The 27,490-nt window shown below is 49.0% G+C and overlaps 1 protein-coding gene across 14 annotated transcripts; it reads right to left on the bottom strand.

Moving 5' to 3' along the window:
• Positions 1-261: 261 nt before the first annotated feature.
• Positions 262-27,490, bottom strand: SMARCC2 (SWI/SNF related, matrix associated, actin dependent regulator of chromatin subfamily c member 2). 14 transcript variants are annotated; one of them, XM_016923212.4, is made up of 30 exons: positions 27,259-27,490; positions 25,095-25,214; positions 24,062-24,147; positions 22,929-23,010; positions 22,739-22,831; positions 22,070-22,139; positions 21,756-21,825; positions 19,892-19,967; positions 19,592-19,723; positions 19,370-19,485; positions 18,865-18,989; positions 16,887-16,946; positions 16,700-16,737; positions 16,294-16,424; positions 15,912-15,983; positions 12,530-12,643; positions 11,575-11,728; positions 10,816-10,908; positions 10,464-10,583; positions 10,307-10,369; positions 9,558-9,816; positions 9,152-9,313; positions 8,030-8,094; positions 7,662-7,797; positions 7,413-7,579; positions 5,933-6,067; positions 3,211-3,592; positions 2,543-2,626; positions 2,198-2,263; positions 262-1,663 (listed from the first exon to the last, which is right to left on the bottom strand). In XM_016923212.4, exons 1-30 carry the CDS (start codon positions 27,367-27,369, stop codon positions 1,587-1,589), a joined length of 3,459 nt encoding a protein of 1,152 aa, XP_016778701.1. In that variant the 5' UTR covers positions 27,370-27,490; the 3' UTR covers positions 262-1,586. The 14 variants fall into 14 exon arrangements, with proteins under 14 accessions (XP_016778701.1, XP_016778702.1, XP_063642639.1 ...); XM_016923213.4 differs by having other exon boundaries at positions 10,464-10,580; XM_063786569.1 differs by having other exon boundaries at positions 2,198-2,626; positions 12,404-12,643.

Here is a 27,490-nt window from a genome sequence, read left to right as displayed (position 1 = left end):
CCATGTTGTGGGAATGTCCTTCCAAGTCTTAAACAGCTTTTAGGGCAGGTGAGAGCCTCTGCTCCTATACCAGCACATAGTCTCGACAGTTGTGCTGCTGTTCGTGTTTTGTGGGGAGGCGCAGTGTCTGTAGGCCGTGTGGCTTGCAGAGTGTCTTTCGGCCCAGGTAAACGCCGCTGTGAAGGACTCCAGGAAAGCTGTTCCCATCACAATCCCCCTGCCTGACAGCCACAGGTAAGAACACAGAATGCACCCACAAGATGGAACTGAAAGCAAATTAATTTATAAAAAAAAAAAAAGAAAGAAAGAAAAAGAGAAGATTTACAGAAAACTTTGAACAGAAGAAAGGTGCTAAGACGCAGAGGGAGAGAAACATGGGGACATGAGGAACAAAGGGCCTGGTGGGAGGAACCAAGAAGAACCAGTGCAGAGCCTGGAGTCACACCTGCCTTCCGGTCACAGGGGAGAAGCTGGGACGTGGAGCAGGAATGCGGGAAGCAGAGTTGAGCTGCGAGCCAAGGGCTGGTCCAACCCAAGGTTGGGCACCCTCTTCCACTGCTCCCAAATCCCTGCATCCTCATCTGGGGAGCCCCCAGCTATCAGCTGAAGTTCTCACAGTCTTGGTGGGAGAGGGAGGAGGCTAAGGGGTGAACCACCAAGTCATAATATGGAGGTGCTTAAGTGCTTTAAAAAACAATTTCAGGTTTTAAAACTTCACATCCTCTTATAGCTCCCTTCTCTGTGCCTTCCAGGAGTCCATGGATACAGTCCAGGGAAGGAAGGAGAACAGCCCCCAGTGCCCTTTCTTCTCCTATTACCTACCACAGAAATCCCCGAAATTAGGTTTTCCCCACCAAATACACATACGCTGACATCAACTAAGCAAGTGACTTTTAAAAACAAAACTGACATTCAGAGGGAAAGGAATCATTGGCTGAGCTGGGGTGGCCTAAAACAGCAACAATGAGGAAGCCGCAGGAGGGATTATTAGTACAAATGAACTCGAATAAGCTCGGCGTAGGGTGGGGGAGGGGAGTTGGGGCCTTGACTTAGTCACTAAAAAGGGGCTTGGGGAGAGATGGAATCTGCGCCCTGTTCTATCCCCAGAGCTCTCCCTGGAATCTTAATTCCCCTTTCCTAAAACTCACTCCCCCTCAAAAAATGTAAAAATTGGTTATTTTTTAGTGGGTAGAAGGGAGCTCCGATGTGGCTTTTTAAAATCTACTTTTTTTTTTTTTTTTTAATCCATAGAAAATGCAGTAGTTTGGAGGGAGGTGTACCCTTAGAAGTGGTTAATAGAACCTTGTATAAACACCTTTCACCAGCCCTTCCTTTAGGGCAGCATTCCCATCCTATCCTCTCTCCCAGACATTATAAACATCTTTTAAACAGAAGTCCTTGAATAATCTGATATAAAAATGCATGCCTCTGTTAGGCATGGTGAGGGCTTTGGAGGGGCGGAAGGAGCTTTCCTTACGTAGTGATGAACTCTCCAGGCTGGGGAGGGTCCCAGTGGTGGGGGAAGGGCTGTTCCTGGAACCATGATGTCCACAGGGGGTGAGGGGGAGAGATGTCTGGCTGGCTCCTCACTGTGGAGGTGGCACAGGGGTGACCGTGCCTGGGCTCGGGGCTGTGGGGTCTGGAGGCAGGGGGGTGCCTGGGTCTGTGGAGAAAAGGAAGATAAATCAGTTAGAGTACGCCGGAGAGATGGCTCCAGACCCAGACCACCACAGACAGACAGAACCGGGCATGGCATGCAGTGGCTGGGTGGATGGATGAGGTACCCATAATGTTCAACTTCTGTTCCCAACACTCTTTTCTATCTCATACTCAGAAAAACATATAGAAAGACTCTCTATATGGGGCATTTGAACGTGATAGGAATAAGCACAGGGATGCCACTCAATCATGCAAACAGCTGCTTTTCAAGTTTACAACTGAGATGCTCTCTGCCACAGGATTGCTCCATGACCCACCAGTGAAAGGCCCCAACATCATCCCAAAGGTGGCAGCTGCCAGGCTGGGGAATGGTGGAGGACGGCCAGAGAGGCCCTTCCTCCTGTATTCTAATTTTACCAGAGTGTTCAAAAAGGATTGTGGAAACTCTAATACCTGACCTCTTCCCCACCTGCCCGCTCACCCTCCCTCCAGGTGGACCCCTCTCCCTCACCCTTCTCCCCTCTTGGCCCCTTCTCACCTGGCAGTGGGCTGGCACTGGGCAGGAGGTTGCCCTGAACAGCTGCCACAATGGCAGGGCTTTGGGCTGCGGCGGATCCGAGCCCCGGCCCGAGAGGCAAGGAAGATGGCATGGTGGTGGTCGCCGGCAGGTTAGGATGTAGAGGGTTCGCCATGGACACAGGCAGGTTAGGTGGGGGGAGAGTGCCCGGGGCGAACGGGAGATGGTGGTGATGCCCATGCAGGTTAGGAGGAGCGGGGAGGTTAATACTGATGGAGTCAGCTAGACTACCAAATGGGATGATGGATGGAGCAGGAGGAGGAGGAGGAGGCGGCATGCCAAAAGGCAAACCCAAAGGAGCATTACCCGCCACGCCTGGGTGCCCGCTGCCTGGCACTGCCCCTGGCATCATTGAGGGAGGAGTTTGTTGGTTGGGGAACGGTGAGGGGCCTGAGAATAAAGATGAGAGATGGAGAAAATTAGGTATAAAATTTTGCTTAACAACTCACCTTTTCTATTTTTTTTTTAGACGGAGTCTCGCTCTGTCACCAGGCTGGAGTGCAGTGGCACGATCTTGGCTCACTGCAACCTCCGCCTCCCGGGTTTAAGCAATCTCCTGCCTCAGCCTCCCGAGTAGCTGGTACTACATGTACGCACCACCACGCCCAGCTAATTTTTGTATTTTTACTAGAGACGGGGTTTCACCATGTTGGCCAGGATGGTCTCAATCTCCTGACCTCGTGATCCACCCACTTCGGCCTCCCAAAGAATAACTCACTTTTACAAACAAGGATAATCTAGCCATTCCTTGGCACTATCTTCCCCTTTTCTGACACTAGAGTAAGTGAATAAAATTCCAAAGCTCTCGAGTTTGGGGAAGGATTCCTGCTGATTTAGGGGCCTAAGAGATGGGCCCATCTATAGAAATTGAGGCTAACCTCATCTCCAGACTCATCTTGTATCCCCTTTGAGGAGAACTGGGACATTCACCTGGATTCCTCTAGCCAACAAAAGTTCTGGAACATAACACTTACCATGGGGTCCAGGGGGGGGAACCCCTGGTGGGACTGCCCCAGGCTGGGGGGCTCCAGCTGGTTGCTGCTGCTGTGGCCCTGCAGTTGACCCTGCCTGCCCAATCTGTTCAGAAGGGCCCAAGCTTCCTGGAGGGGCCCCACTGCCAGCAGGAGCAGGGACTACAGAGGCTGGAGCCACAGCCAAGCCATGGACTGCGGGTGGCCCAGCAGCCCCTGTCGGGGGGATAGGCTGGGAGCCTGGGGGCAGGGCTGGTGGTGGCTGCTGCTGCTGTTGGTGCATCTGTTGGAAGTGTTGCTGCCGAGCCCTCATCTCCGCATACTTCAGCTGCTCCATGTGGAAGGCTTGTCTGTCGGCCAGGAGCTGCTGCCTCTGATACTCCAGCTGCCAGTGCCAATTGAGTATTGTTATCCAATTTTCAGCAGATCCCAAAGACAAATGCCTCAACCCCTGCTTTGTCTTCTTCTGAAAGAGCCCGCCTCTCAATCAGAAGGTTCCCAAAATCTACATCTTGCGCTTGTGCTTCCTCTGTCCTCCCCACCCCACTTCGTGCAAATTCCCATGACCTTTGTCTCCTGGGTGCCCACATGGTTTCTTATTGCAATGACTTTAACCTGGCCCAAGCTCACTTCAGCTACAAAGCTTTGAACTTGCCATTACCTTGATTTGGAAAATGCTTCCAGTTCCTTTTGTCAATTCAAGTTCTTTTCTTACTTCAAAATTCACTAAAAAGTCACTGTTCTTAGGAAGCTATCCCAGATCAATTTATTTGCCTCTGAGCTTTAGCTTTATTCTATGATCTCAGGACTTAGAAACGTGATGTGCAATCTCTTTATTTTTTTGAGACTGAGTCTCACTCTGTCGCCCAGGCTGGAGTACAGTAGCGTGATCTCAGCTCACTGCAACCTCCGCCTCCCCGGTTCAAGCAATTCTCCTGCCTCAGCCTCCCGAGTAGCTGGGATTACAGGTGCGTGCCAGCATGCCGGGCTAATTTTTTGTATTTTTTTATTCTTTAGTAGAGACGGGGTTTCACCATATTAGCCAGGATGGTCTCGATCTCCTTGATCTCGTGATCCACCTGCCTCAGCCTCCCAAAGTGCTGGAATGACAGGTGTGAGCCACCGCGCCCGGCTGATGTGCAATCTCTTAATGTGAAGTTGTCAGATACTTTAAACCTTCTTAACTGTTTCTGATGTCTCCATATTGTATATTCATTTGATGTCTCCCATTAAACCTTAAGTTCTCTGAGGTCCCTATTTTCTATTTCTTTTTCTTTCTTTTTTTTTTTTGAGATAGGGTCTCACTCTGTCACCCAGGCTGGAGTGCAATGGGGCAAACATGGCTCAGTGCAGCCTTGACCTCCTGGGCTCAAACGATCCTCCCACCTCAGCTTCCTGAGTAGCTGGGACCACAGGCTCGCACCACCACGCCCGGCTAATTTGTTTATTTTTAAAAAATGTTTGGGCTGGGCACGGTGGCTCATGCCTGTAATCCCAGCGCTTTGGGAGGCTGAGGTGGGCGGATCACCTGAGGTCAGGAGTTTGAGACCAGCCTGGCCAACATGGTGAAACCCTGTCTCTACTAAAAATACAAAAATTAGCTGGTCATGGTGGCATGTGCCTGTAATCCCAGCTACTCGGGAGGTGAGGCAGGAGAATCGCTTGAACCCAGGAGGCGGAGGTTGCAGTGAGCCGTGATTGCACCACTGCACTCCAGCCTGGGCGAAAGAATAAGACTCCATCTCAAAAAAAAAAAAAAAAAAAAAGCGTGATGACTCACCTGTAATCCGGCACTTTGGGAAGCAGAGATGGGCTGATCACCTGAGATCGGGAGTTCGAGACCAGCCTGACCAACATAGAGAAACCCCATCTCTACTATACAAAATTAGCTGGGCATGGTGGCACATGCCTGTAATCCCAGCTACTGGGGAGGCTGAGGCAGGAGAATCGCTTCCCAGGAGGTGGAGGTTGTGGTGAGCGAAGATCACACCATTGCACTCCAGCCTGGGCAACAAGAGTGAAACTCTGTCTCAAATAAATAAATAAATAAATAAAATAAATTGTTGAGACAGAGATCTCACTATGTTACCCAGGCTGGTCTTGAACTCCTGGGCTCAAGTGATCCATCTGCCTCAGCCTACCAAAGTACTAGGATTACAAATGTGGGCCACTGTGCCCAGTCCCTATTGTCTATTTCTTTTTATGTCCTCCAAAGACAAAATGGTTCAACACTGTGTCGGTCCCATTCCCTTTCCAAGTTCACCTCCTGGATCTGAGGCCCTTACCCTCTCTCTCATCATCCGTTACGCCCATTCACTCAATCACTATTTGAGTCTACTATGGGCCAAGCACTGTTCAAGGACCTGGAGATGCAGCAATCAAAACAACCAACTAGAGTGCCTGCCTCATGGAGCTGACCTTCTGTGGGACTTCAGTCCCCAGACTTCACTTGTGAGACCACTTAACTGTCTCTAACTGGCTGCCCTACTCCTGCCCTGTTCCTGCCCTGCTCTGCTTTGAAGCCCTGTCTGTCTCAGGCTTTCCCCACTGTTGCTTATCTTTCACTGAAACACACACACACACACACACACACACACACACACACACACAGGCTTTCCCCACTGTTGCTTATCTCTCTTTCACTGAAACACACACACACACACACGCCCCTCCGATTTTAAACTGAGGCACAGCGCAGCAGGGTTCCAGGGCTCCTGCTACTCACTGCTTCTCGCTCCCGGTCCATGATAGTCTCCAGCTCCTCAAAGTGCCGAAGTTTGATCTCCAACTTTTTCATCTGGGTCTCCACCAGCAGGGCCACCAAAGATTTGATCTTCCTTTCCTCAACAGCAGCCAAGTGCTAGGGAAGGAGGGGTGAGACAGCACCTCAGTGGGAGGACCCAACTGAAGACAATACAGAAGAAAGGTAGGGTGGATGCTGGCAGGTATAAGAACAAACTTGCTGTGGTCACAACCCATGGTGAAAGGGCTTGACTTTTTTGTGCTGGGATTATAGGCGTGAGCCACCGTGTCTTTTTTCTTTTCTTTTTTTTTTTTTTTTTTGAGACAGTCTCACTCTGTTGCCCAGGCTGGAGTACAGTGGCATGATCTCAGCTCACTGTAACCTCTACCTCCTGGGTTCAAGCAATTCTCGTGCCTTTGCCTCCCCAGTACCTGGGATTACAGACATGCGCCACCACGCCGGCTAATTTCTGTGTTTTTAGTAGAGATGGGGTTTCACCATGTTGGCCAGGCTGGTCTCAAACTTACAACCTCAGGTGATCCACCCGCCTCAGCCTCCCAAAGTCCTGGGATTACACGCGTGAGCCACTGCGCCCAGCCTTTTTAAAAAATTAAATTATTTTGGCCAGGTGCGATGGCTCATGCCTGTAATCCCAGCGCTTTGGGAGGCTGAGGCGAGCAGATCACTTGAGTCCAGGAGTTTGAGACCAGCCTGGGGCAACAGGGTGAAACCCCATCTCCGCTAAAAATACAAAAATTAACCGGGCATGATGGCACGTGCCTGTAATCCTAGCTACTTGGGAGGCTGAGGTGGGAGAATCGCTTGAACCTGGGAGGTGGAGGTTGCAGTGAGCCGAGATTGTGCCACTGCACTCCAGCCTGGGCAACAGAGTGAGACTCCATCTCAAAAAATACATAAATAAATAAATAAATAAACGAGCATGGAGGCTGGGCACGGTGGCTCACGCCTGTAATTCCAGCAGTTTGGGAGGCCAAAGCGGGTGGATCACCTGAGGTTAGGAGTTCAAGACCAGCCTGGCCAACATGGTGAAACCCCATCTCTACTAAAAATACAAAGAGTTAGCCAGGCGTGGTGTAGCACGCCTGTAGTCCCAGCTACTCGGGAGGCTGAGGCAGGAGAATCACTTGAACTTGGGAGGTGGAGGCCGCAGTGAGCCGAGATCTGACAGAGCAAGACTCCGTCTCAAAAGAAGAACATGGAGATAGTGTGGCAAAGGGTAACATGGAGTCAAATACTGACAGGGTTGAAAACAGGCCCAATGGTGATATATTTTTTAAAGCTTAGAGAAGGGATGACTAACTTTACCTCCTCCTGAGATAAAAATAAAAAATAAATAGGTCAGCATTATTTAAGGTGTGAGTGAGGAAAGATTTCCTCTAAGTGAGATGAGATTAGAGAAGTGGACATTTTCTTCCCTGAGGTCTTCAAGGTCTGGCCTCACCTTGGCTTTCACTGCGGCGGCGGCCAGGGCGGCGGCAGCAGCGGTGGAGAGGTTGCCCTCGCCAATGTCCCGCTCCACCTTTGTCTTCCTTTCCCCCTCAGACTCCACCACTTCCTTCAGCACTTCCTCCTGCCCTTCCTTTGGCTCCTTCTCCTTCTCAGGATCGACTGGGCCAGGACAAGGGTTGAGTTAGCCCCACAGCTTCACCTCTCTTTCCTGCACCCCCATCTACCCTTGTGGGAGGCTCACCTATTGGGTCTCCATCACTCTTCTCGGACTCCTTCTCACTGTCGCCTTCTTTCCCTTTCTCCTCATCCTTCTTGGGAGCCTCGCTGGTTTTCTCTTTTGCTTCCTCCTCTATAGCACCCCCTCCTTCTCGGGGTTCCTGAAATTCCAGTGATAGAAAAGGAGAGTTATCAGGGATTAGGGTGATTAGTTCTCACACAGAGGGGCCAGACGGGGAACTAAATTTATTCCTCTTACTTTGGAGGTGATCTGATTCTAGGAGACAACCCCGTCCAAAACCAGCCCTTGCCCACCTAAGCTGAACAAGGCCAACTTCCCCATCACCACAGTGCTGCACGCAGCCCCTGCAGCTCCCAGAAATCCCTCTATACCTTGGGCTCCTTCTTCTCATCTGTGGCCTGGCCTTCCACCCGAGCCTCGTCATTCCCGCTCTCCTCTGGGCCCATGAGAAAAGAAAGAAAACAGGAAATGTCTAATACACAGTCGTCTGTGTCTAACACTTTTCTTTTTTTTTAGAGACAGGGTCTTGCTGTGTTGCCCAGGTTGGTCTCAAACTCCTGGGCCCACGCAATCCTCCCACCTCAGCCTCCTGAGCAGCTTGGACTATGGGTGTGAGCCGTTGCACCCAGTTTCTCCATAACACCTGTTTTTTTGTTTTTGTTTTTTGGTGACAGGGTCTCACTCTTGTCGCCCAGGCTGGAGTGCAGTAGCACAATCATGGCTCACTGCAGCCTTGACTTCCCAGGCTCAAGTGGTTCTCTCACCTCAGCCTCCTGTGTATCTGGGGCTACAGGCGCATGCCACCATGCCTGGCTAACTTTTTTGGTATTTTTTATAGAGACAGGATTTTGCCATGTTGCCCAGACTGGTCTCAAACGATCTGCCCACCTCAGCCTCCCAAAGTACTGGGATTACAGGCATGAGCCACTGCGCCCAGCCTTCACAAGACTTTTTTTTTTTTTTTTTTTTTTGAGAGCCGAAGTCTTGCTCTGTTGCCCAGGCTGGAGTGCAGTGGCTTGATCTTGGCTCACTGCAACCTCTGGCACCCAGGTTTAAGCGATTCTCCTGCCTCAGCCTCTGAAGTAGCTGGGATTACAGGCGCGTGCCACCACGCCCAGCTAATTTTTGTATATTTAGTAGAGACAGGGTTTCAGCATCTTGGCCAGGCTGGTCTTGAACTCCCGACCTCGTGATCCACCCACCTCGGCCTCCCAAAGTGCTGAGATTACAGGCGTGAGCCACCGCGCCCAGCCTTCACAAGACTTTTCTAACAGCCCCTTCTATAAGCAAAGATTTTTCTACCCAAAATCTTCATGAGAGGACTAGTAGGGCTCCAGAGCCCCTGAGGTAAACTCATGGGGAAAATAAAAACCCTACCAATTTTCTCATTCATGTTGTGCTCTAATGCCAACTTGAGGCAGAAATGGCACAGGAGGCCAGGTAGCTCTGGATCTTGTGAAAGGCAAGAAATCTGGGAACCTGCCTGGCCTTACCAATCCGCTCAGGCTCATCAGAGGTGGTTCCTGCAATGCCACTGCTTTCCAGACCGAAGGCAGGGTCCGCCTTGCCTGTTACTTTGGCTGCTTCTTCCACTTTTCGAACATGGGCCTCCACCAAGGCCGTGGGTACCTCTTCCTTCATTTTGGAGAACTCCTCTGCAAGACCCAGAAAGAATGAGGCTGGGAGCAGCAAAGTGGAACAGTTCTGGCAATCCCTGCAAAAGCTTACTCACAAGCCCATGTCTTCATCTAAGCTAGTATGGAGCCTAGACAGGTGCCCGAGCTGAGGCCCGCACAGACAAGGCCAGCAGGGCAGCCAAACTTGAGGATTCACAGTCTGAGTAATTAGCCCTTCAAAAGCAAACTAAGAAGGCCAGGTGGAACCACCCACCCCCATTACCTAGGGCTGACTTTGCAGCAGCAGAGGCGACTCGGGGATCGACGACAGAGGCCAGGAAGGCAACAGTGCTCATAACAGGGTTGCCCGACTGACTGAAGGGGATGGGTTGGTAGGCCAGGGGGCCTAGGGAGGCCTCTGAGTCCTCCAGGTATGGGTCTTCAATGGGAAGACGAAGAAAATGCAAGATGCACTCGTCCTGTGTGCGGCTTCCCACATGCTCGGACACTTTGTTCCAGTCATCTTTGTACATTTCCAGTGCCTGGTGGTAGTGGTGGAGACATAACTCCGCTTACTTAGCCACTTTTCTCGAAGGCTGACTCCCCCCATCCTACTAAGGGCAGCTGGTTTCAAAGTTCTCTATGTTCTGGTATTTGTGTACTCTGCTAGGTCCAAGGGGGATCTTGAAGTAGCACTAAGAAAGGATATGAAGTTAATGAAATGGCCCAAATCCCCAGCCTGGAGCTGGTCCTGAAGCTCACTGGAGCCTTGACCTCCTAGGCTCAAGCAATCCTCCCACTTAGCCTCCTGAGTAGCTGGGACCACAGGTGTGTGCCACCACACCTGGCTAATTTAAAAAATTTTTCGTAGAGACAGAGTCTCACTATGTTGCCCAGGTTCATCTCGAACTCCTGGACTCAAGTGATCCTCCTGCCTTGGCCTCCCAAAGTGCTGGGATTACAGGCGTGAGCCTCTACACGGAGCCCACTTCTGTTTTCAGAGAAAAACTTTCTTTTCTTTGCCCCAATTACCTCCAGGAGAAGCAGGGTTTCCTGTTCTGTCCACTCACGAGTGGCACTGGCTGCAGCCTTGCTCTGCAGGGGAAACACAGGCAGGTGAGAAGAAAGGAGCCTGTGACCTCTGAGGAGCGAACATTCTCTACCCCTAGAGTCGGCCCGCACCTCCTACCTTGGAGGGAACATTCTTTTTTGTGTACATGTCTGTGCGCAGCCCAAAGTTTTGCATGTCTGTTGGTTTCTCTTTGCCTTTGTCAGGAAAGTTGAGCATTTGTTGGGAAGCAGAGGTCTGCTATTTGTGGAGGGAAAGAAACAGGTGAGTACAAGTGACCACTGGGAGCCAGGGGCTGACAGAGAGAAAAAACAGACAGAAGGAGCTTCTTTCCCAAAGCCAGGGACACCCCTGGGTGGGACTTCCTCCCTTACTGCTGTAGTTCCTCTGCTCTCATGTCTCTTCTTCCCGGGCAGGGGCCCCCCAATAAAGGGGAAAATGAGCAGCCCAGCAGGGTCTGCACCCCACCTACCAGCTCTGGCTTGCCCTTAGCCGTCTCTGGCACCAGGTCATCCAGCTCTTTGCCCTTTCGCCCAGCCTTGGTATCAGCATCAACCTGGCGGCCCTGGGGGACAGAGCTTGGCGTCATGGAGGCTGGGCAGGAAATGACCAGGCCAAGGCCCTGGAGGCCTCAAGACCATATGCTGGGCGGCCCACAAGCTCTGGGGGCACTCATGCCACTGTTCCATGTTCCCTTCATGATTAATAAGACATGTCGTTGGCATGATATCCATACATATTCACATTATCTTTATAGGTTCTCTTAGGAGCTGGACAATTAGGTTCTAATCCTAGATTTGGTACTCTGTGACCTTGGGCAAGCCACATAACCTTCTTCCTAATTTTTGTAATGGATGAAGTGGAAATGGAAAAAAAAATGAAGATGATAATTATGAGGCAAAAATGAAAAAATGTGGCAAAGATGACAAAGTTTAAAAATTTCATGCAAGTTAATTTTAAGCCATTTTTCTCTATTGACTCCCCTACATTAGCCTGTCTACTCCTTGAGTAAAAGGATAATCTCTTCTCCCTCAGCAATTACAGCCTTAGGTACAAAGGCTGAGAGAGGATGCTAAACACATGGGGCTGATTCCCATGACCCTTTGCATCCCATGGAAAAGGAAGAAGCCTCAAAACACTCCTGAACCATTACCCTAAAAACCAGAAAAAGAAAAGTTCAAAGAAGCCCAATCTTCCCAACCCGCCCCATCCCCATAGCATCTCACCCTACCTGAGGTGTCTTGGGCTGCAGAGGCACCAGCCCTGATGGTGTGTCAGCCAAGACATGGAAGTGAGAGGTAGGCGGAGGCCCCATTGGGGTTGGTCGACTCTCAGCATCCACCTGGTAGTTAATAAGACCCCACTGTTCTAGGAAGGCATGGACCCTGTGCAGAGAGAGGCAGAGACAGGGTCACACGGATAGCCAGAAAGGTGCATGAGGAAGAGGAAAAGTGGGGGGTAGAAGGGGCATAAACCCCCTCCCCACCCAACCCCGGCCTTTTCCTCTGTTCATTGTACTCCTTAAGAAATCTCACCTACTCCAGTTGTTCATTTATCACCTAAATGCCAGTGACACCCAAGTCTACATCTTCAGCCTGGGCCAATCTCTATATCTACCTACCTACTGAACATTTCTTCCTGAATAGCTAGTAAAACTGAACCAGTTTCTTTCTTTTTTTCCCTAAGAGAGACTGAAGTGCAGTGGTGTGATCACCGGTCACTGCAGCCTCCACCTCCAGGGCTCAGGTGATCCTCCCACCTCAGCCTCCTGAGTCACTAAGACCACAGGCATGTGCCACCATGCCTAGCTAATTTTTTTGCATTTTCTCTAGAGATGGGGTTTTGCCATTTTGTCCAGGCTGGTCTCGAACTTCTAGGCTCCAGCAATCCTCCCACCTTGGTCTCCCAAAATGTTTGGATTATAGGCATGAGCCACCACACCTGGCCTGAACCAGTATCTTTCAATTACAGACGTGCTCCTTCTTTGTCCTATATTCTACACTTCAGAGAATGCCATTGCTAATCCCTCAAGTCATTCATTCCCCAAACCTGTACTTCACCTTTCTCTAGAGGTGCTTTTTTCTGTCTGCTCCTCTGTGTTCCTTGCTGGCATCTCTACTGTTGCCAAAACACATCCATAGGCAGGCATCCTCATGTACCCCCTTCCCCTCAGCCACAAGACCCACCTCATGATGGCACAGACATCACCCGCTAGGTTTCGGCGGCAGGCGGTAGAGGTAAGATATTCTTGGGGGTTCAGTCGGTAAGTGTCAATCATAAAGTTTCGATAGGCCAGGTAGCTTAGAAGAAAGAGAGAGAGAAACAAGAAGAAGAAAAATAAATGTTTGTTAAAGGGCTAAAGGAAAAAATGGTAAGAGAGCTAATGACTTCTTCTGCATGATAAAGATGGAAAAAAGTAGATTATTTGACTCTACATGCTGAGTGCCTGCTATGTGCTAGATGAAAGGGTTTCAAATATGTCTTACTTTTCCTTGATGGGGTTTTCTTTAAATGAATTATCTCCTTGGCTATACTTAAGGATATTTCATACAATTTTTTTTTTTTTTGAGATGGAGTTTCCCTCTTGTTGCCCAGGCTGGAATGCAATGGCATGATCTTGGCTCATGGCAACTTCCGCCTCCTGGGTTCAAGAGATTCTCCTGCCTCAGCCTCCTCAGTAGCTCTGATTACAGGCATGTGCCACCACGGCCGGCTAATTTTGTATTTTTAGTAGAAACAGGGTTTCTCCATGTTGGTCAGGCTGGTCGCAAACTCCTGACCTCAGGTAAGCCTCCTGCCTCAGCCTCCCAAAGTGCTGGGATTATAGGCATGAGCCACTGCACCTAGCCATTTTATACAATTTTTAAACAAGGAATTAGAAGTTAAGAAAATACTCATTTCCAAACTCAGATGTTAAAAGGAAGTCCTTATTCATGCATATAGCTAGTCAGCATACCATGGTAAAAAACATATGTTTTGAAGTTGAAAAGATCTAAGTTCAAATCCCAGTTCTACCATGAGGACCTTGGCAATTTACTTCGAATTTTTAAACCTCAGTTTCCTCATTTGTAAAATGGAATGTCTGTTGAGAGGTCTATAAAGTACTAGTATAGTGCCTGGTGCATTGTAGGGGCTCAAAAAAATGGCAGCTATCATGTGGTACAGTGTAAAGTTTCAGATCATGGGCCAGATTAAAGGATTCAGATCCTGGTTTTATTTACTAGCTCTGTGACTTTATGCAGGTGACTTGACTCCTCTATACCCTATCTGTCAACTGAAGACGATATCTACCTCTAAGGTTGACGTAAAGATTAAATTACTCAATGTAGGTTGGACATTTAGTATAGTGCCTGGGAGATACTAAGCTCTCAATAGATGTAGGCAATTATCATGATTTACTATTTTTTTTTTTCTGAGTTGGAGTTTCACTCTTGTTGCCCAGGCTGGAGTACAATGATGCGATCTTGGCTCACTGCAACCTCCACCTCCCGGCCTCAAGTGATTCTCCTGCCTCAGCCTCCCAAGTAGCTGGGATTACAGGTGCGTGCCTCCACACCCAGCTAATTTTTGTATTTTTAGTAGAGACGGGGTTTCACCATGTTGGCCTGGCTGGTCTCGAACTCCTGACCTCGTGATCTGCCCGCCTGGGCCTCCCAAAGTGCTGGAATTACAGGCGTGAGCCACCATGCCCAGCCCATCATTTACTATTTTATACCAAGAGTTCAGTTCCTACTCCAACCCTGCCTGCAGGTCATGTTGAATTCATTTCACCTGATCACTACTTTCTTTTCACACATACTGCTTTCTCCAGGAAGAGAAGGAAGAGAGAACCATAGCAAGCTATGAAGAAAAAACACGGAGGGACCCCCAGAGAGGGGAAGCTGTGGAATAGCTGGGAAGAAAACTTGTTCAGTTCTCAGTCTCACCCACCTCATCAATGTGGTTATCTTGAAGTATTCCTAACCAAAGAAGACTGCCATGTCTTATCCAAAGCCAAGCAGGTTTGGCCTGAGGCAAAATCTTTTTTTTTTTTTTTTTCTTGAGACGGAGTCTTGCTCTGTCGCCCAGGCTGGAGTGCAGTGGCGCAATCTCGGCTCACTGCAAGCTCTGTCTCCCAGGTTCACGCCATTCTCCTGCCTCAGCCTCCCAAGTAGCTGGAACTACAGGCGCCTGCCACCACGCCCAGCTATTTTTTTTTTTTTTTGAGACGGAGTCTCGCTCTGTCACCCCGGCTGGAGTGCAGTGGCGTGATCTCGGCTCACTGCAACCTCTGCCTCTCAGGTTCAAGTGATTCTCCTGCCTCAGCCTCCAGACTAGCTGGGACTACAGATGCATGCCACCACGCCCGGCTAATTTTTTTTGTTTTTGTTTTTTTGTTTTTTTTGAGACGGAGTTTCACTCTTGTTGCCCAGGCTGGAGTGCAATGGCGCGATCTCAGCTCACTGCAACCTCCGCCTCCCGGGTTCAAGCGATTCTCCTGCCTCAGCCTCCCTAGTAGTTGGGATTACAGGCACGTGCCACCACGCCCAGCTAGTTTTGTATTTTTAGTAGAGACGGGGTTTCTCCATGTTGGTCAGGCTGAGCTCGAACTCCTGACCTCGGGTGATCCGCCCGCCTCGGCCTCCCGAATTGCTGGGATTACAGGCATGAGCCACCGCGCCTGATCTTTTTAGTAGAGATGGGGTTTCATCATGTTAGCCAGCATGGTCGCGATCTCCTGACCTTGTGATCTGCCCGCCTCGGCCTCCCAAAGTGCTGGGATTACAGGCGTAAGCCACCACACCCAGCCTTGTTCATTAATTTTTTTAGATACGGGGTCTTGCCGTGTCAGCCAGGCTGGAGAGCAGTTGTGTGATCATGGCTCACTGCAGCCTCAAACTCCTGGGCTCAAGCAATCTTCCCATTTCAGCTTCCGAAGTAGCTGGGACCACAGGTATGCCCCACCAGGCCCAGCTAATTTTTTTTCACTTCTTTAGAGATGGGAGTCTTGCTATGTTGCTCATGCTATTCTTGAACTCCTGGCCTCAAGGAATCCTTCTGTCTCAGTGTCCCAAGTAGCTGGGATGATTTACAGTCTTGAGCCACCGTGGCTCCTACACTTCTTTCCCAGTGAGCCCTCTCCATCCCTTAATTTATATAAACTGGTCTTCTATTAGTTCCTTCTCTTGTTTTTCTATTAAAACCTACTCTCAGGAACCAGCCTGGTAATAGTAATTTACGCTTTAATCAAAACTTTTGTGCTTAGGGATATCTGCAGTATAGACGATATCAGTAATATGGATTTAAAGGCTCTATACCCTGTTAAAAAGAAGTTGAGGCACTGGAGTAGGTACTTGTTATGTATAGAACATGCTTAATATCACCCTTGGGCATATCCTAAAGAACATGTGTCTACATGCTAGGCCAGGGCTGCCTAAAGGCAGATATTGTGCCGTTGTAAGCCTAGTATAGTGCCTGGCTCATGGAAGATGCTCAAGAAATGTTTGCTAAACTGAATGTTACTGGATCAGGAAGGGTGAATGTGGGGACAGGAGGGAGAAGGAGAATCATGAGATGAGATTTCCTTACATCTCTGGAGTCTTGGACTTGTTCTTGCCGTTGAAGAACTCAGGGAGAGCCCTCCGCTCAATGGCATGAACGCTGCAAGAAAAGCCAGAATGGTTTCAGAAGAAGGCATTGGTGAAGGGATGGGGGCCCCAAAGGGAGGAAAAGCCTAGAAGGCAAAGGAGGAAAAGAGCTCGAAATTGCTGAAGTTAGAAGCTTGGGGAGAACATCCCACAGGCTGTAAGACTCAAAAGGACACAAGGAGCTCCCCTAAAACTAAAGTGTACTCTGGTCTATTTGGGTGAGGAAAAAATAACTTATTTGGAGGAGGCAGGGAGAAGAACAGCCTGTTGACCCCTGGAGGCAGGGAAATAAGGACTCAGTGAGAAGTTGGGGACAACCATACCTATTGTAGTCAAACCAGGCAGCGTAGCTGGGAATGATGATGTGGTGGGTCTGTTCAGTCACATTGTCCTCATGCAGGTCTGGATTCTTGGTCTGCTCTCCCTTGTTCCCCGTACTGTTCTCATCCTCATCCTACGAGTATGGAGGCTGCTGGACACTCAGCATTCCTGTTTCCTCCCTAGCAACCCTCTGCTTCTCCCACACCCCAGGAATGTGGACACTAAAGATGGGTGATGGGACTGAGCAGTCATGGGCCCCAGGACTCTGAAAGGGTCAGAGTTTTGAACAAAGCTGGAATTAGTCTACAGTGGGTAAAGTCTGGGCAGTGAAAAGTTTGGGCAGAATGAACTTTATAATCACAAATCAGAATCACATAGAGAGGTAGGGCCTCTCTAAACTGGCTCCACCTTGCCCGTCGTCTCCATGCTTTCATCTTCCTGTTCATCTGAAAGAGAAAGACCAAGATGTAAGGCTGGAGCCTCCTGAGGGGCAAGAAAGCCCTACCAAAAGCCCATCAGGCTAGCGAAAAGGGGGCAGCTGAGCCCACCCCTTCCCTTGGCTCTGACTGCCGTGCCCAAGAGGCTCCTGTCTTACCCAGGTCAGTCATGGTGCCGCCTTTGACTGGGGCCGACTCTGAGTCTTTCTTTGTGTTGACTGCGAAAACAGAGAGTCATTTTATCAGCCAGATTTTGCCTAATTCAAGCCTTCAATTTAATAGTTCCAGGGATCCTACTTTCTCCAAAAATTGTCTCCACCTGATTGCAAAATATAGTAATTCTCTCCAGTCACAATTATTCTAGGGCTTCAAACTTCTTGCTACTTTCCCCACTTCTCCAACCAAAAATTAATTTAACTTATTTCTCTATGTACATTCATAAATGATTCTTGTCTTTGACAGGCCTTTATCTCCATCTATGTATCTGTAAGCTTTTAATGGTCTGATACTGAATCTGACCAAATCACTCTGTGGAGGAATGGTTAAGTGTTAAACATTTTTGAAAGCAGAGGATACTTTCCTCAACTGAATTCATATACATATGCTCAGGAGCAAACATAGAGAAGAGAGCTGATTGATGAGGAGGTAGAAGCCAGAACTCTTCTTGGTGGCAGCCCTAATCCTACCCCTGAAATACACTTCTGGAATACCTGGGGTGAGTCTACAGAATACAGACTGTAAACCAGTATTGGTGGAGCAATGTCTCCAAAGTGGGGTTCTAACATAGGACGCAAAAGATGATCCACTGCAACTCAGGGAGAGAATACAGAACTTCTCTTCATGTTTTTTGTTTTGTTTTTTTGAGACGGAGTCTCGCTCTGTCGCCCAGGCTGGAGTGCAGTGGCGCGATCTCAGCTCACTGCAACCTCCACCTCCCAGGTTCAAGTGATTCTCTTGCCTTAGCCTCCCGAATAGCTAGGATTACAGGCGCCCACCACCACGCCTGGCAAATTTTTGTATTTTTCGTAAAGACAGGGTTTCACCGTGTTAGCCAGGATGGTCTTGATCTCTTGACCTTGTGATCCGCCTGCCTCGGCCTCCCAAAGTGCTGGGATTACAGGCGTAAGCCACCGCGCCCTGATTCTTCATGTTCGTTTTTATCATTCTTTACATTTTTCAATTTTTTAGATATGTTTGTGTTTTAAAACGTTCCCATGGTAGTGGCTTAACAGTACAAGTACATAATTAATGCATATATACATTTTTTTTTTTCTTTTTTTTTATTTGAGATGGAGTCTCGCCCTGTTGCCCAGGCTGGAGTGCAGTGGCGTGATCTCAGCTCACTGCAAGCTCCGCCTCCCAGGTTCACGCCATTCTCCTGCCTCAGCCTCCTGAGTAGCTGGGACTACAGGCACCCGCCACCACGCTCAGCTAATTTTTTTGTATTTTTGGTATAGACAGGGTTTCACCATGTTAGCCAGGATGGTCTCGATCTCCTGACCTCGTGATCCGCCCACCTCGGCCTCCCAAAGTGCTGGGATTACAGGCATGAGCCACCGTGCCCGGCCCTTTTTTTTTTTGAGATGGAGTTTTGCTCTTGTCGCCCAGGCTGGAGTGCAGTGGTACAATCTCGGCTCCCTGCAACCTCTACCTCCCAGGTTCAAGCAATTCTCCTGTCTCGGTCTCCCAAGTAGCTGGGATTACAGGTGCCCACCACCACGCCCAGCTAATTTTTGTATTTTTAGTAGAGATGGGGTTTCACCATGTTGGCCAGGCTAGTCTCGAATTCCTGACCTCAGGTGATCCGCCCGCCTCGGCCTCCCAAAATGCTGGGATTACAGTCATAAGCCACCGTGCCTGGCCATGCTCAAATATATTTTACTGTCAGAAACACATAATCAAAGAGTTTGGAGACAACTACTATCAGGCACAAAGCACAGTCCACAACTCAGATATGAATATAAACTTAGAGGATTTTCCAGAGTAATGACCATAATTCCAATAACCAGCTAAATTTAAGGAAAAGATCCTGTAGACTGGGAGGTGGACCTGAGAAATCAGCTCACTTGGGGTTTGGCAAAGGAGAGTCAAGATGGGGAGTGGGGGTGGATCCCAGGAGCTCAGCCTGGCCTGTACCTGTTTTGGGAAGTGTCACCTCTTCTACATTGGGGACTGGTGAGGGCTCGTCCATGTCCTTTGTCAGGTCTTCTTGCTCCTCTTCTCTGTGGCCACGCTTTGACTTAGTATAAGGTGTTGAGGGACTGGGAAGGAAAGAGAGTGAAAGAGAACCCAGTCATCCTTGGACAAGGAGTCCCTGGAAGTTGAAGTTCAAGGGAAGGGAAGTGACAGAGAATTCCAAGGGTAGAGCTGAGTACAAACAGAAACCAGTAATCACACAGTAATGGGAAGTGGCAAAGGCTTTTCACTTGATAAAGCTCTCTTTAAATTTACTAGTGGGGCCAGAACCAGAACTAACAACTGAGCAGCTAAAGATCTCCTCATCTTCCCTCTCAGGACACCTGCAGTATTATGGCACACCCAGGTCAGGGCCAGGTGGTTATAGGAAGGGATTTGTCTTTCCTTCCTTCAACATGATGTGGAGAGAATGGTGAACACGGGGGCTGGCTAGGGGCTGGCACACCCTTTCTTAGCATTTTTCTTCTTCGCTTCTGGGGTTGGTGAAGGAGAGGGGGAGCGCTTCCTCTTCTTATAGTTTCCCCCCTTCTTGTCCCGTCGATCTGAATCTGGGCTGTTCACCTATAGGATGGAGAATCAGGACAAATGTCAGCCTACAATCCCCACTGAAGATTTGTTCTGAGACTTATGCTAAGGGCGCCAGGAAAAAAAGAACAGGATTTGTCACCTCATCTGTCAGTGTCTTGGCTGAAATCTTCTTTCGGCGGGAGACAGGGTTTTTGTCATCATTTACTTCGTAGTCTTCCTCATTCATCCATTCATTGAAGGTGTCGGTGTCCAGGATCCACTTTGCATGAACCTAAAGTACAAAGGCAGATCATGCTGCAGAGAAGCCTGGAAGCCACAGCTCTGTCTGGGGACCCTTAACAGAAAAAGCTCAAGGGCATACAAGCCTCTGTTTCACTTCCAAAGGGTAGACTGGTCCTGGCATTCTTTTTGGGGAAGAGGGGATAAAAGAAAAGCTCACCTTCCTAGGTTTCTCAGGAGTTGGAGCATCTTCCACAGATGCTTCAATTTCACTCGCTGGGATCCATGTGTCGTAACTGCCATGGGAAATTGAGCACACAGTAGAATCAATGGGATAGAATTGTGGAAAAGTAAAGTGCAGATCTTTTACCTTTTCCATTTACAGAAAGTATTGGGTTCTTGGCTTATTTTTTTTTGTATTCTATTCATTATAAAGTAGTAAAAGCACATTACGAAACATTTCAAAAATAGAGAACAAAAAGAATCACCCATACGTAACTACTCTTGATACTTGTATATCTGTTTTTCCTCCACAGTAATTTTTTTTTTTTTTTGATACAGAGTCTTGCTCTTGCTCTGTCGCCCAGGTTGGAGTGCAGTGGCGCGATCTCGGCTCACTGCAACCTCTGCCTCCCAGGTTCAAGCGATTCTCCTGCCTCAGCCTCCCGAGTAGCTGGGATTACAGGTGCCTGCCACCGCGCCTGGCTAATTTTTATATTTTTAGTACAGACGGGGTTTCACCATCTTGGCCAGGCTGGTCTCAAACTCCTGACCTCGTGATCCACCCACCTCGGCCTCTCAAAGTGCTGGGATTACAGGCATGAGACACCGCGTCCAGCTGGGGTTTTTGTTTTGTTAAGACAGGGTCTCACTTTGCTGCCTAGGCTGGTCTTGAACTTCCAGCCTTTAGTGATCCTCCTGCCTTGGCTTCCCAAAGTGCTAGTATTATAGGAGTGAGCTACTGTGCCTGGTCCACGATTTTGTTTTTACATAATCATAACCATACTAGATGATGTTTTTACATAATCATAACCATACTAGATGATATTTTACATGCTTTTTTTTTTTTTGAGACAGGGTCTTGCTCTATTGCCCAGGTTGAAGTGCAGTGGTGCAATCACGGCACAATGCAGACTCAACCTCCTGGGCTCAAGCAATCCTCCCACCTCAGCCCCCCAAGTAGCTAGGACTACAGGTGCGTGCCACCATGCCCAGCTAATTTCTGTTTTGTTTTTTTTTGTAAAGACAGGGTTTCACCATGTTGCCTAGGCTGGTCTCAAACTCCTGGGCTCAAGCAATCTGCCCGCCTCAGCCTCCCCAAGTGCTGGGATTATAGGCATTAGCCACTGCACCCAACCTACATGCTATTTTTTGTTTTGTTTTGTTTTGTTGAGACAGAGTCTCGCTCTGTTGCCCAGGCTAGAGTGCAGTGGTGTGATCTTGGCTCACTGCAACCTCTGCTGCCCCGGTTCAAGCGATTATCCTGCTTCTCAGCCTCCCAAGTAGCTAAAACTACAGGCGTGTGCCACCACGCCCTGCTAATTTTTTTTTTTTTTTTTTTTTGTATTTTTAGTAGAGACGGGGTTTCAGCATGTTGGCCAGGCTGGTCTCGAACTCCTAACCTCAGGTGATCCACCTGCCTTGGCCTCCCAAAGTGCTGGGACTACAGGCGTGAGCCACCATGCCAGGCCTACATGCTACTTTTTGCAATTATTAATAATATTCACTTATAAATTATCCATGTTATATCACTTTAAAGACTGCATAATAGTCCACTGAGTAGATATACAAATTTACTGAAACATTTTCCTACTGTTAGACATTTAGATTGTTTCTAACATTTACTTATCGAAAATGATGCTGGGATAATCAATTCACACATAAAGCCTCAATCCTTTTAGCCCAAGGCTTGTCCACTAAGTCCAAACCTCCCCTAAGACAGAGATTCACTTACTAGGTGAGAGGAAAACAAATTAAGTGATCTAAAAATAACTCTGAAAGAGTGGCCTCTTGCTCTGCTAGATGTCCTAGGGCTTCTGGGTCTGGCTCTTATACTTAAACCTGCCCCAGGAACCCATCCTCACCTGTCAGGATAGTAGCCCCAGTGCAGAAGAACCTGCTTATCCCTCTTCATGACTGGTCGTACCCATTCCTCTGGGGATAGAGGAAGAGAAGGGAGAGATATAAGCTAAAGGGGGACACAAAAAAAATACTGTACAAAAGCCCTAACTAATGCACTCTCCTGTTGTAGCAGGGGACTTGGTAATAGGAACTTAAGGTGGTAGGAGGATTCAAGATTGAAAGAAGAGGAGGAGCCCAGGTACTGAATGGTGATCTTAGTCCTCTGCCTCCTAGTCCAAACCATCCACTCAAGTGGACAGGAAAACCCAGGTCTCACCTTCTTCTAGATTCCCCGGGACAGGATACACAACATGGGAGGCATTGTTCTTATCCTCAGTGACTGTTCCCTGGATGGTAAAAGGAGAAGCGGGTAAATTATGGTCCCCTCTGAATTACTCAAGGTTTAGCCACAGAGCTGCCTTCCTAACCATATTTTGCTTATAATAGTATTAAAGTTAGTTTGTATTCTCTAAGCACACACCAGCTAAGTGGCAGAGGGAAACAGCTGGGATTGTGCTAATAATGGAGAAAAGTCAAAGAATTAAAAATTGCCACAAATAATCTTCTGAACAGATAATCTATACATGGGAAATTTAAAGTCAACTGTACATCCTTATCAATGACATCTATTCATTATTACAAAGTTCCAAAGAGCAGGAATTTCATTTATCTGAGATCACGCAATCTCTAGCTCAGTAGAAGTGGATACTATTTTTCCCCAGGCCAACATAGTCTCTAGAACAGTAATGCAAACCTGTCAGGACTGAAAAATGGGAGAAGCAGACAGAAAAAGACAGACTCATGGCTTTAACTCAAGTCTTTTTCCAAGTAGACAGAGCCACCTCTGAAGCAGAAAACATGGTAATTCAGGGCTGCTGCTTGGTATAGAAAACATTGGGAAAACAGTCATGGAGTTTCTGAAACCTCTCCTCACCAGACCATTTACCTGGTGTCTCTTGATAATGTCCTTTAATTTCCCTAGTAGTTTGGGCTCAATTTCTGGGCACAGAAAAATGTTAGGTCGAGACAGGCAATTATTCTGTGGAGAGAAGAAATAGACAGAATGAGATTATAGGAAAGGGGTGTTTTAGATTCTCACTGAGGGAAGGGAGATAAATAGGGTATATGCCTATTACCTGCACCAAGGACTTCTCAATGGTCATAAACATTTCCACATTGCGGTCCATGCGTGATGGATTCTGGAAATCGTAACGCCGCCTTGTGAAGAGGCAATAATCTAGTGAGTGGTATAGCTCAGGTCTGCAGATGAGGTGAGGGCACGTGACTTTTTTGTTTGTGTTTTGAGATGGAGTCTTGCTCTGTCACCTAGGCTGGAGTGCAGTGGCGCGATCACAGCTCACTGCAACCTCTGCCTCCCAGGTTCAAGCAATTCTCCTGTCTCAGCCTCCCCAGTAGCTGGGACTATAGGCACACACCACCTCACGTGGCTAATTTTTGTATTTTTAGTAAGTAGAGATGAGGTTTCACCATATTGGTCAAACTGGTCTTGAACTCCTGACCTCAGGTGATCCACCTGCCTCGGCCTCCCAAAGTGCTGGGATTACAGGCATGAGCCACCACACCCGGCCTTTTTTTTTTTTTTTTTTTTTTGAGAGGGAGTCCCGCTCTGTTGCCCAGGCTGGAGTGCACTGGCGCGATCTTGGCCAGCTGCAACCTCTGCCTCCTGTGTGCAAGCCATTCTCCTGCCTCAGCCTCCCAAGTAGCTGAGATTACAGATGCCCGCCACCATGCCCGGCTAATTTTTGTATTTTAGTAGAGATGGGGTTTTGCCAAGTTGGCCAGGCTGGTCTCAAACTCCTGACCTCAAATGATCCACCCACCTCGGCCTCCCAAAGTGCTGGGATTACAGGCGTGAGCCACTGCGCCCAGCCATGACTTCTTAATATGGGAAATTAGGAGGCAAGCTTGCTCACAGCTATTGCCAAAAATCACCTGGGATCTGAGGCTCACTGATCTCAACTCCATGAATCACTCTCTGTGCCTACTCCAAAGGGACAAAAAAAGGTTTGAGATGCCAACCTAAGAATCCCTTTTCCTCTACAAAACACACAGTGATACTCACACACTCACTCTTGGAGACTGTTTTGGCTCTGACTCCCAACCATTTTTCTGACCTAGTAAGTCAGGTCTACTGACCCAGCAAAATAAAGAGACTCACAAGAATTTCTACCCCAGAAAGATCCCAGGGAATCAAAAAGGGGGATTTCCTCTAAACTAAATGTAAGAAGAATAGAGAGAATCATCTCACCATCCCTGGTCACTCTTGAATTTGTAGGCAGCTGCAAGAATGTGGCACAAGGAGCCTCCCGCTTTGAAATCCAGGAAACATTTGATCTACAAAATCAAGATACGGAAAAAGCATGTCAAGGTTCCACTGTAAATTCTCTCATCACTTAATAATCTAATAATCCTTTCACAAAATCCCATGCTGAACTGATCTCCCTCTTTTTTTTTTTTTTTTTGAGACGGAGTTTCACTCTTGTTGCCCAGGCTGGAGTGCAATGGCGCAATCTTGGCTCACTGCAACCTCTGCCTCCCAGGTTCAAGCAATTCTCCTGTCTCAGCCTCCTGAGTAGCTGGCATTACAGGCATGAGCCACCACACCCAGCTAATTTTGTATTTTTAGTAGAGACGGGGTTTCTCCATGTTGGTCAGGCTGGTCTCCAACTCCAGACCTCAGGTGATCTGCCCGCCTCGGCCTCCCAAAGTGCTGGGATTACAGGCGTGAGCCACCACGCCCGGCCTCAAAGCTGAAATTCTTTAACCCTTGTGCCATTGCATCATGTGGCCTGGAAGAGGGGAGTGAAAGAAACCAACATACAGAAAGCACCACCTTGTGCTAACACTTTACTGGATTACCTCAGGTACCATTATAGAAACTCTACAAGGTAGGTTTACTAATCCCATCTAGAGATGAAGGAACCAAGACTCATGAATGTTGCCCAAGATCACAGAGCCATCCAATGGCAAAGCCAGGATTTGAACACAAGCCTGCACAAATCCAAATCTCAAGTCCCCTTTTAACCATGCCATGAGAGACCTGTGGACTGATCCCAGGTACTCTGAAATAATTTGTTGCACAAAATATTACTAAGACAAAAAGAATGGTAAACTGGAGACTAGGCCAAGCCAATAATGCCCTGATCAGGGATAGGGATGGTGGAAAATAACCCAAATTTCAAAAATTACAAAGTTCACAAATCTTTTTTTAAAATACAACTCTTCAGTTTGAAGGATTCACCACCACCACCCCCCACCCTCCCTGCTACTTCTGCACTCACCGGCAGTTTAGTGAGCGGTGCATTGCTGACATGTTTGCCAAAAACTTCTTCCTGAAATTGTAGCAACTGTACAACCAGGCTAGACAGAGACTTGTTGGTGGGTGGTTCAGCTTGTATATACTAAGGAAAAAGAGGGAAAGGAAAGAAAAATAGATCTCAGATAAATTGTCCACTATCTCCCATATTTCTCCTCCAGGGGCTCTGGAAGCATGTGGAGCAAAGAAAATAGTGCCCTTCTCCCCATTTAGTCTCTATAAAGAAAATGGCAAAAGGGAGGCCCTGGACACCCCAACCAGGAAGCTGAAATTCTGCTGCCACCAGCCCAGGTGGCCACTGTTGGGGGGAACAGGGAAGCTTACTACTCTTCCTCAGTTATACTCTGAAATTGGAGTTGCAGGACCCTATTATCTTGGCCCCTCATCTTTAACCAACAGCACTGAGGGTTGTAAAATTCTGGAGGTTTATAAAGTTCAGGTCATGGAAGCAATACCTCTGGGGCTCTAAGAGAGACATTTCTTAGGGGAACTCTGTAAAGCCATGATTCCCCCTATAATGTAGCCTAACAAGAAAAGGTACGAGGAAGTGAAGGAGGGCAAGCTGACTGAGTGAGCTTGTGCATTTTGCTTCTGAAGACTGGGTATAAATGTCTTCATAGGCCCTCCTAGACAGGAAGGGCCATCCACTACCCAGCCTGATGGAGAAGAGCAAGACAACATCTACCCTGTCCGAGGAAACTGTATCTGAGACAAGTAACCCTGGCCCTACTTCTATGTTTCCACACTCTGCCACCTAGTAGCATCCTAGCCTTCCATTCTAATTTGAACCTGAGCCAGGAGACTTCCTTTTTACTTTTTGACCCGTTTTCTCCCCACTCATCACAAAGAAGACAGTGCCTCTCAGTGAGAGGTGAAAAGAGATAGATCTGTGAAGGGAAAGGTAAATGACAAAGAGCTAAGAGCATGGAAGCTGAACCAGGTCACAATTGTCAATTCCCCCAAGGCCGGAGGCTAAGCCCCTAGCCTGATCTCCCTGCAAAAGGTCAAAGGTAGAAGCCTGGGAATAAGAGCCTCTCACAGGCGTAGAGACATGCCATAGAAATAGCAGCTATTTGTCAGGATTCTCACACCCAGAGAGACCCCAAGGGCAGGGCCAGGCTCACAACCAGCATCAGTAGGAAGTTCTCCTAAGCCACTAAGCACACTTCTGACGAGCTGCAAAGCCGGCAGGAAGAACTGGGGAGCTGAAAGAAAGCCATAAAGAGAATCCCTCTCTGAGGGTAGTGAGAAAAAGAGAGGCAGACCATTTCCAGAGAAAACCAGGCCTAGAGACAAAGACGACACCAGGAAGAGGTTTGGTAGAAAAGACAGGTAAGGATTCTTGAACCTTTTGTTCACCACCTTATGATCTCCAGTTATGGGGTTTGGGGGTGAGGGGCTAGAGATAGGAAGCTCACCCTAACCTCTCGACCCCAAACCCAGGGTACTGCAAAGCTAGGTTGCAGGGTGACTTCATTGTAAAATCGAGGAAAGGTTTCGGAAGGGGCCGCTACCCAGGAACTCCTATACCCCGGCTCCCTGAGAGATTCTGTTGCCCCTTAGATGAAGGTGGGGGATGAGCGGCGGAGACAGGTGATCCCTGGGTGGGGACCTTTTTCAGGCTGATGAGCAGCCAACGGCTTGCTCTGTGACTGTTTACCCTCCTGCTTTCCATTCTCTCTCTCTGAACATACACAAAGCACCGGAGAGGCCTCAGCCCCGCTGGTACCTGGCTCCGTGGGGAGCTCTGGCGGGCACGCTCCGGGTTGCGGGGGAGCCCATTGGGCACCCGGTCCACACCCGGCCGGCCGCCTCTCCCAGAAAAGCCAGGAGGGCGATGGCTGAGGGGAAGGTGGGCTAATGGCACCGGGGCCCGCCGGGCAGTAGAAAAAAACAAGGGGCAGAGGGCGCAGCAGTGGGGGCGGGGGCTGGGCTCAGAGGCTGGGGGTGCGGGGAGAGGGAAGCTGGGGGAGGGGCGCGGGAGCGCAGGAGGGCGCGCGGGGGGCTGCTCGGGAGGCCGCGGGGGAGGGGCTGGGGCGCCTGGAGGGTAGGCAGGATCCCGGGGCTGCAGGGCCGCGGTCCCTTTGTCCCGCCCCCGGTCCCCGCGCGGCCCGGCCCGGCCCGCGTACCTTCTTGTAGTTCTTGCCGAGCCACAGCCGCACGTTGTCGAACTGGGTCACGGTGTCCGCGGCCTCGTAGTACTTCACGTTGGGGCCGCCGTCCTTCTTCCGCACCGCCATCTTCTCCGGCTCGGGCCCCGCCGCCGCCCGCCCCACTCAGCTCAGCTCCCGCCTCCTCCGCCTCCTCCTCCGCCCGCCTCCCGCCGCCTCCCGCCGCCGCGGCCGCCGCCTCCCGCCGCCT

This window comes from Pan troglodytes, chromosome 10, assembly GCF_028858775.2.
Source record: "Pan troglodytes isolate AG18354 chromosome 10, NHGRI_mPanTro3-v2.0_pri, whole genome shotgun sequence".
Taxonomy (NCBI): Eukaryota; Metazoa; Chordata; class Mammalia; order Primates; family Hominidae; genus Pan; species Pan troglodytes.
Note: the sequence above shows the minus strand (reverse complement) of the source record. Positions and strands in the feature narration are given on the sequence as shown.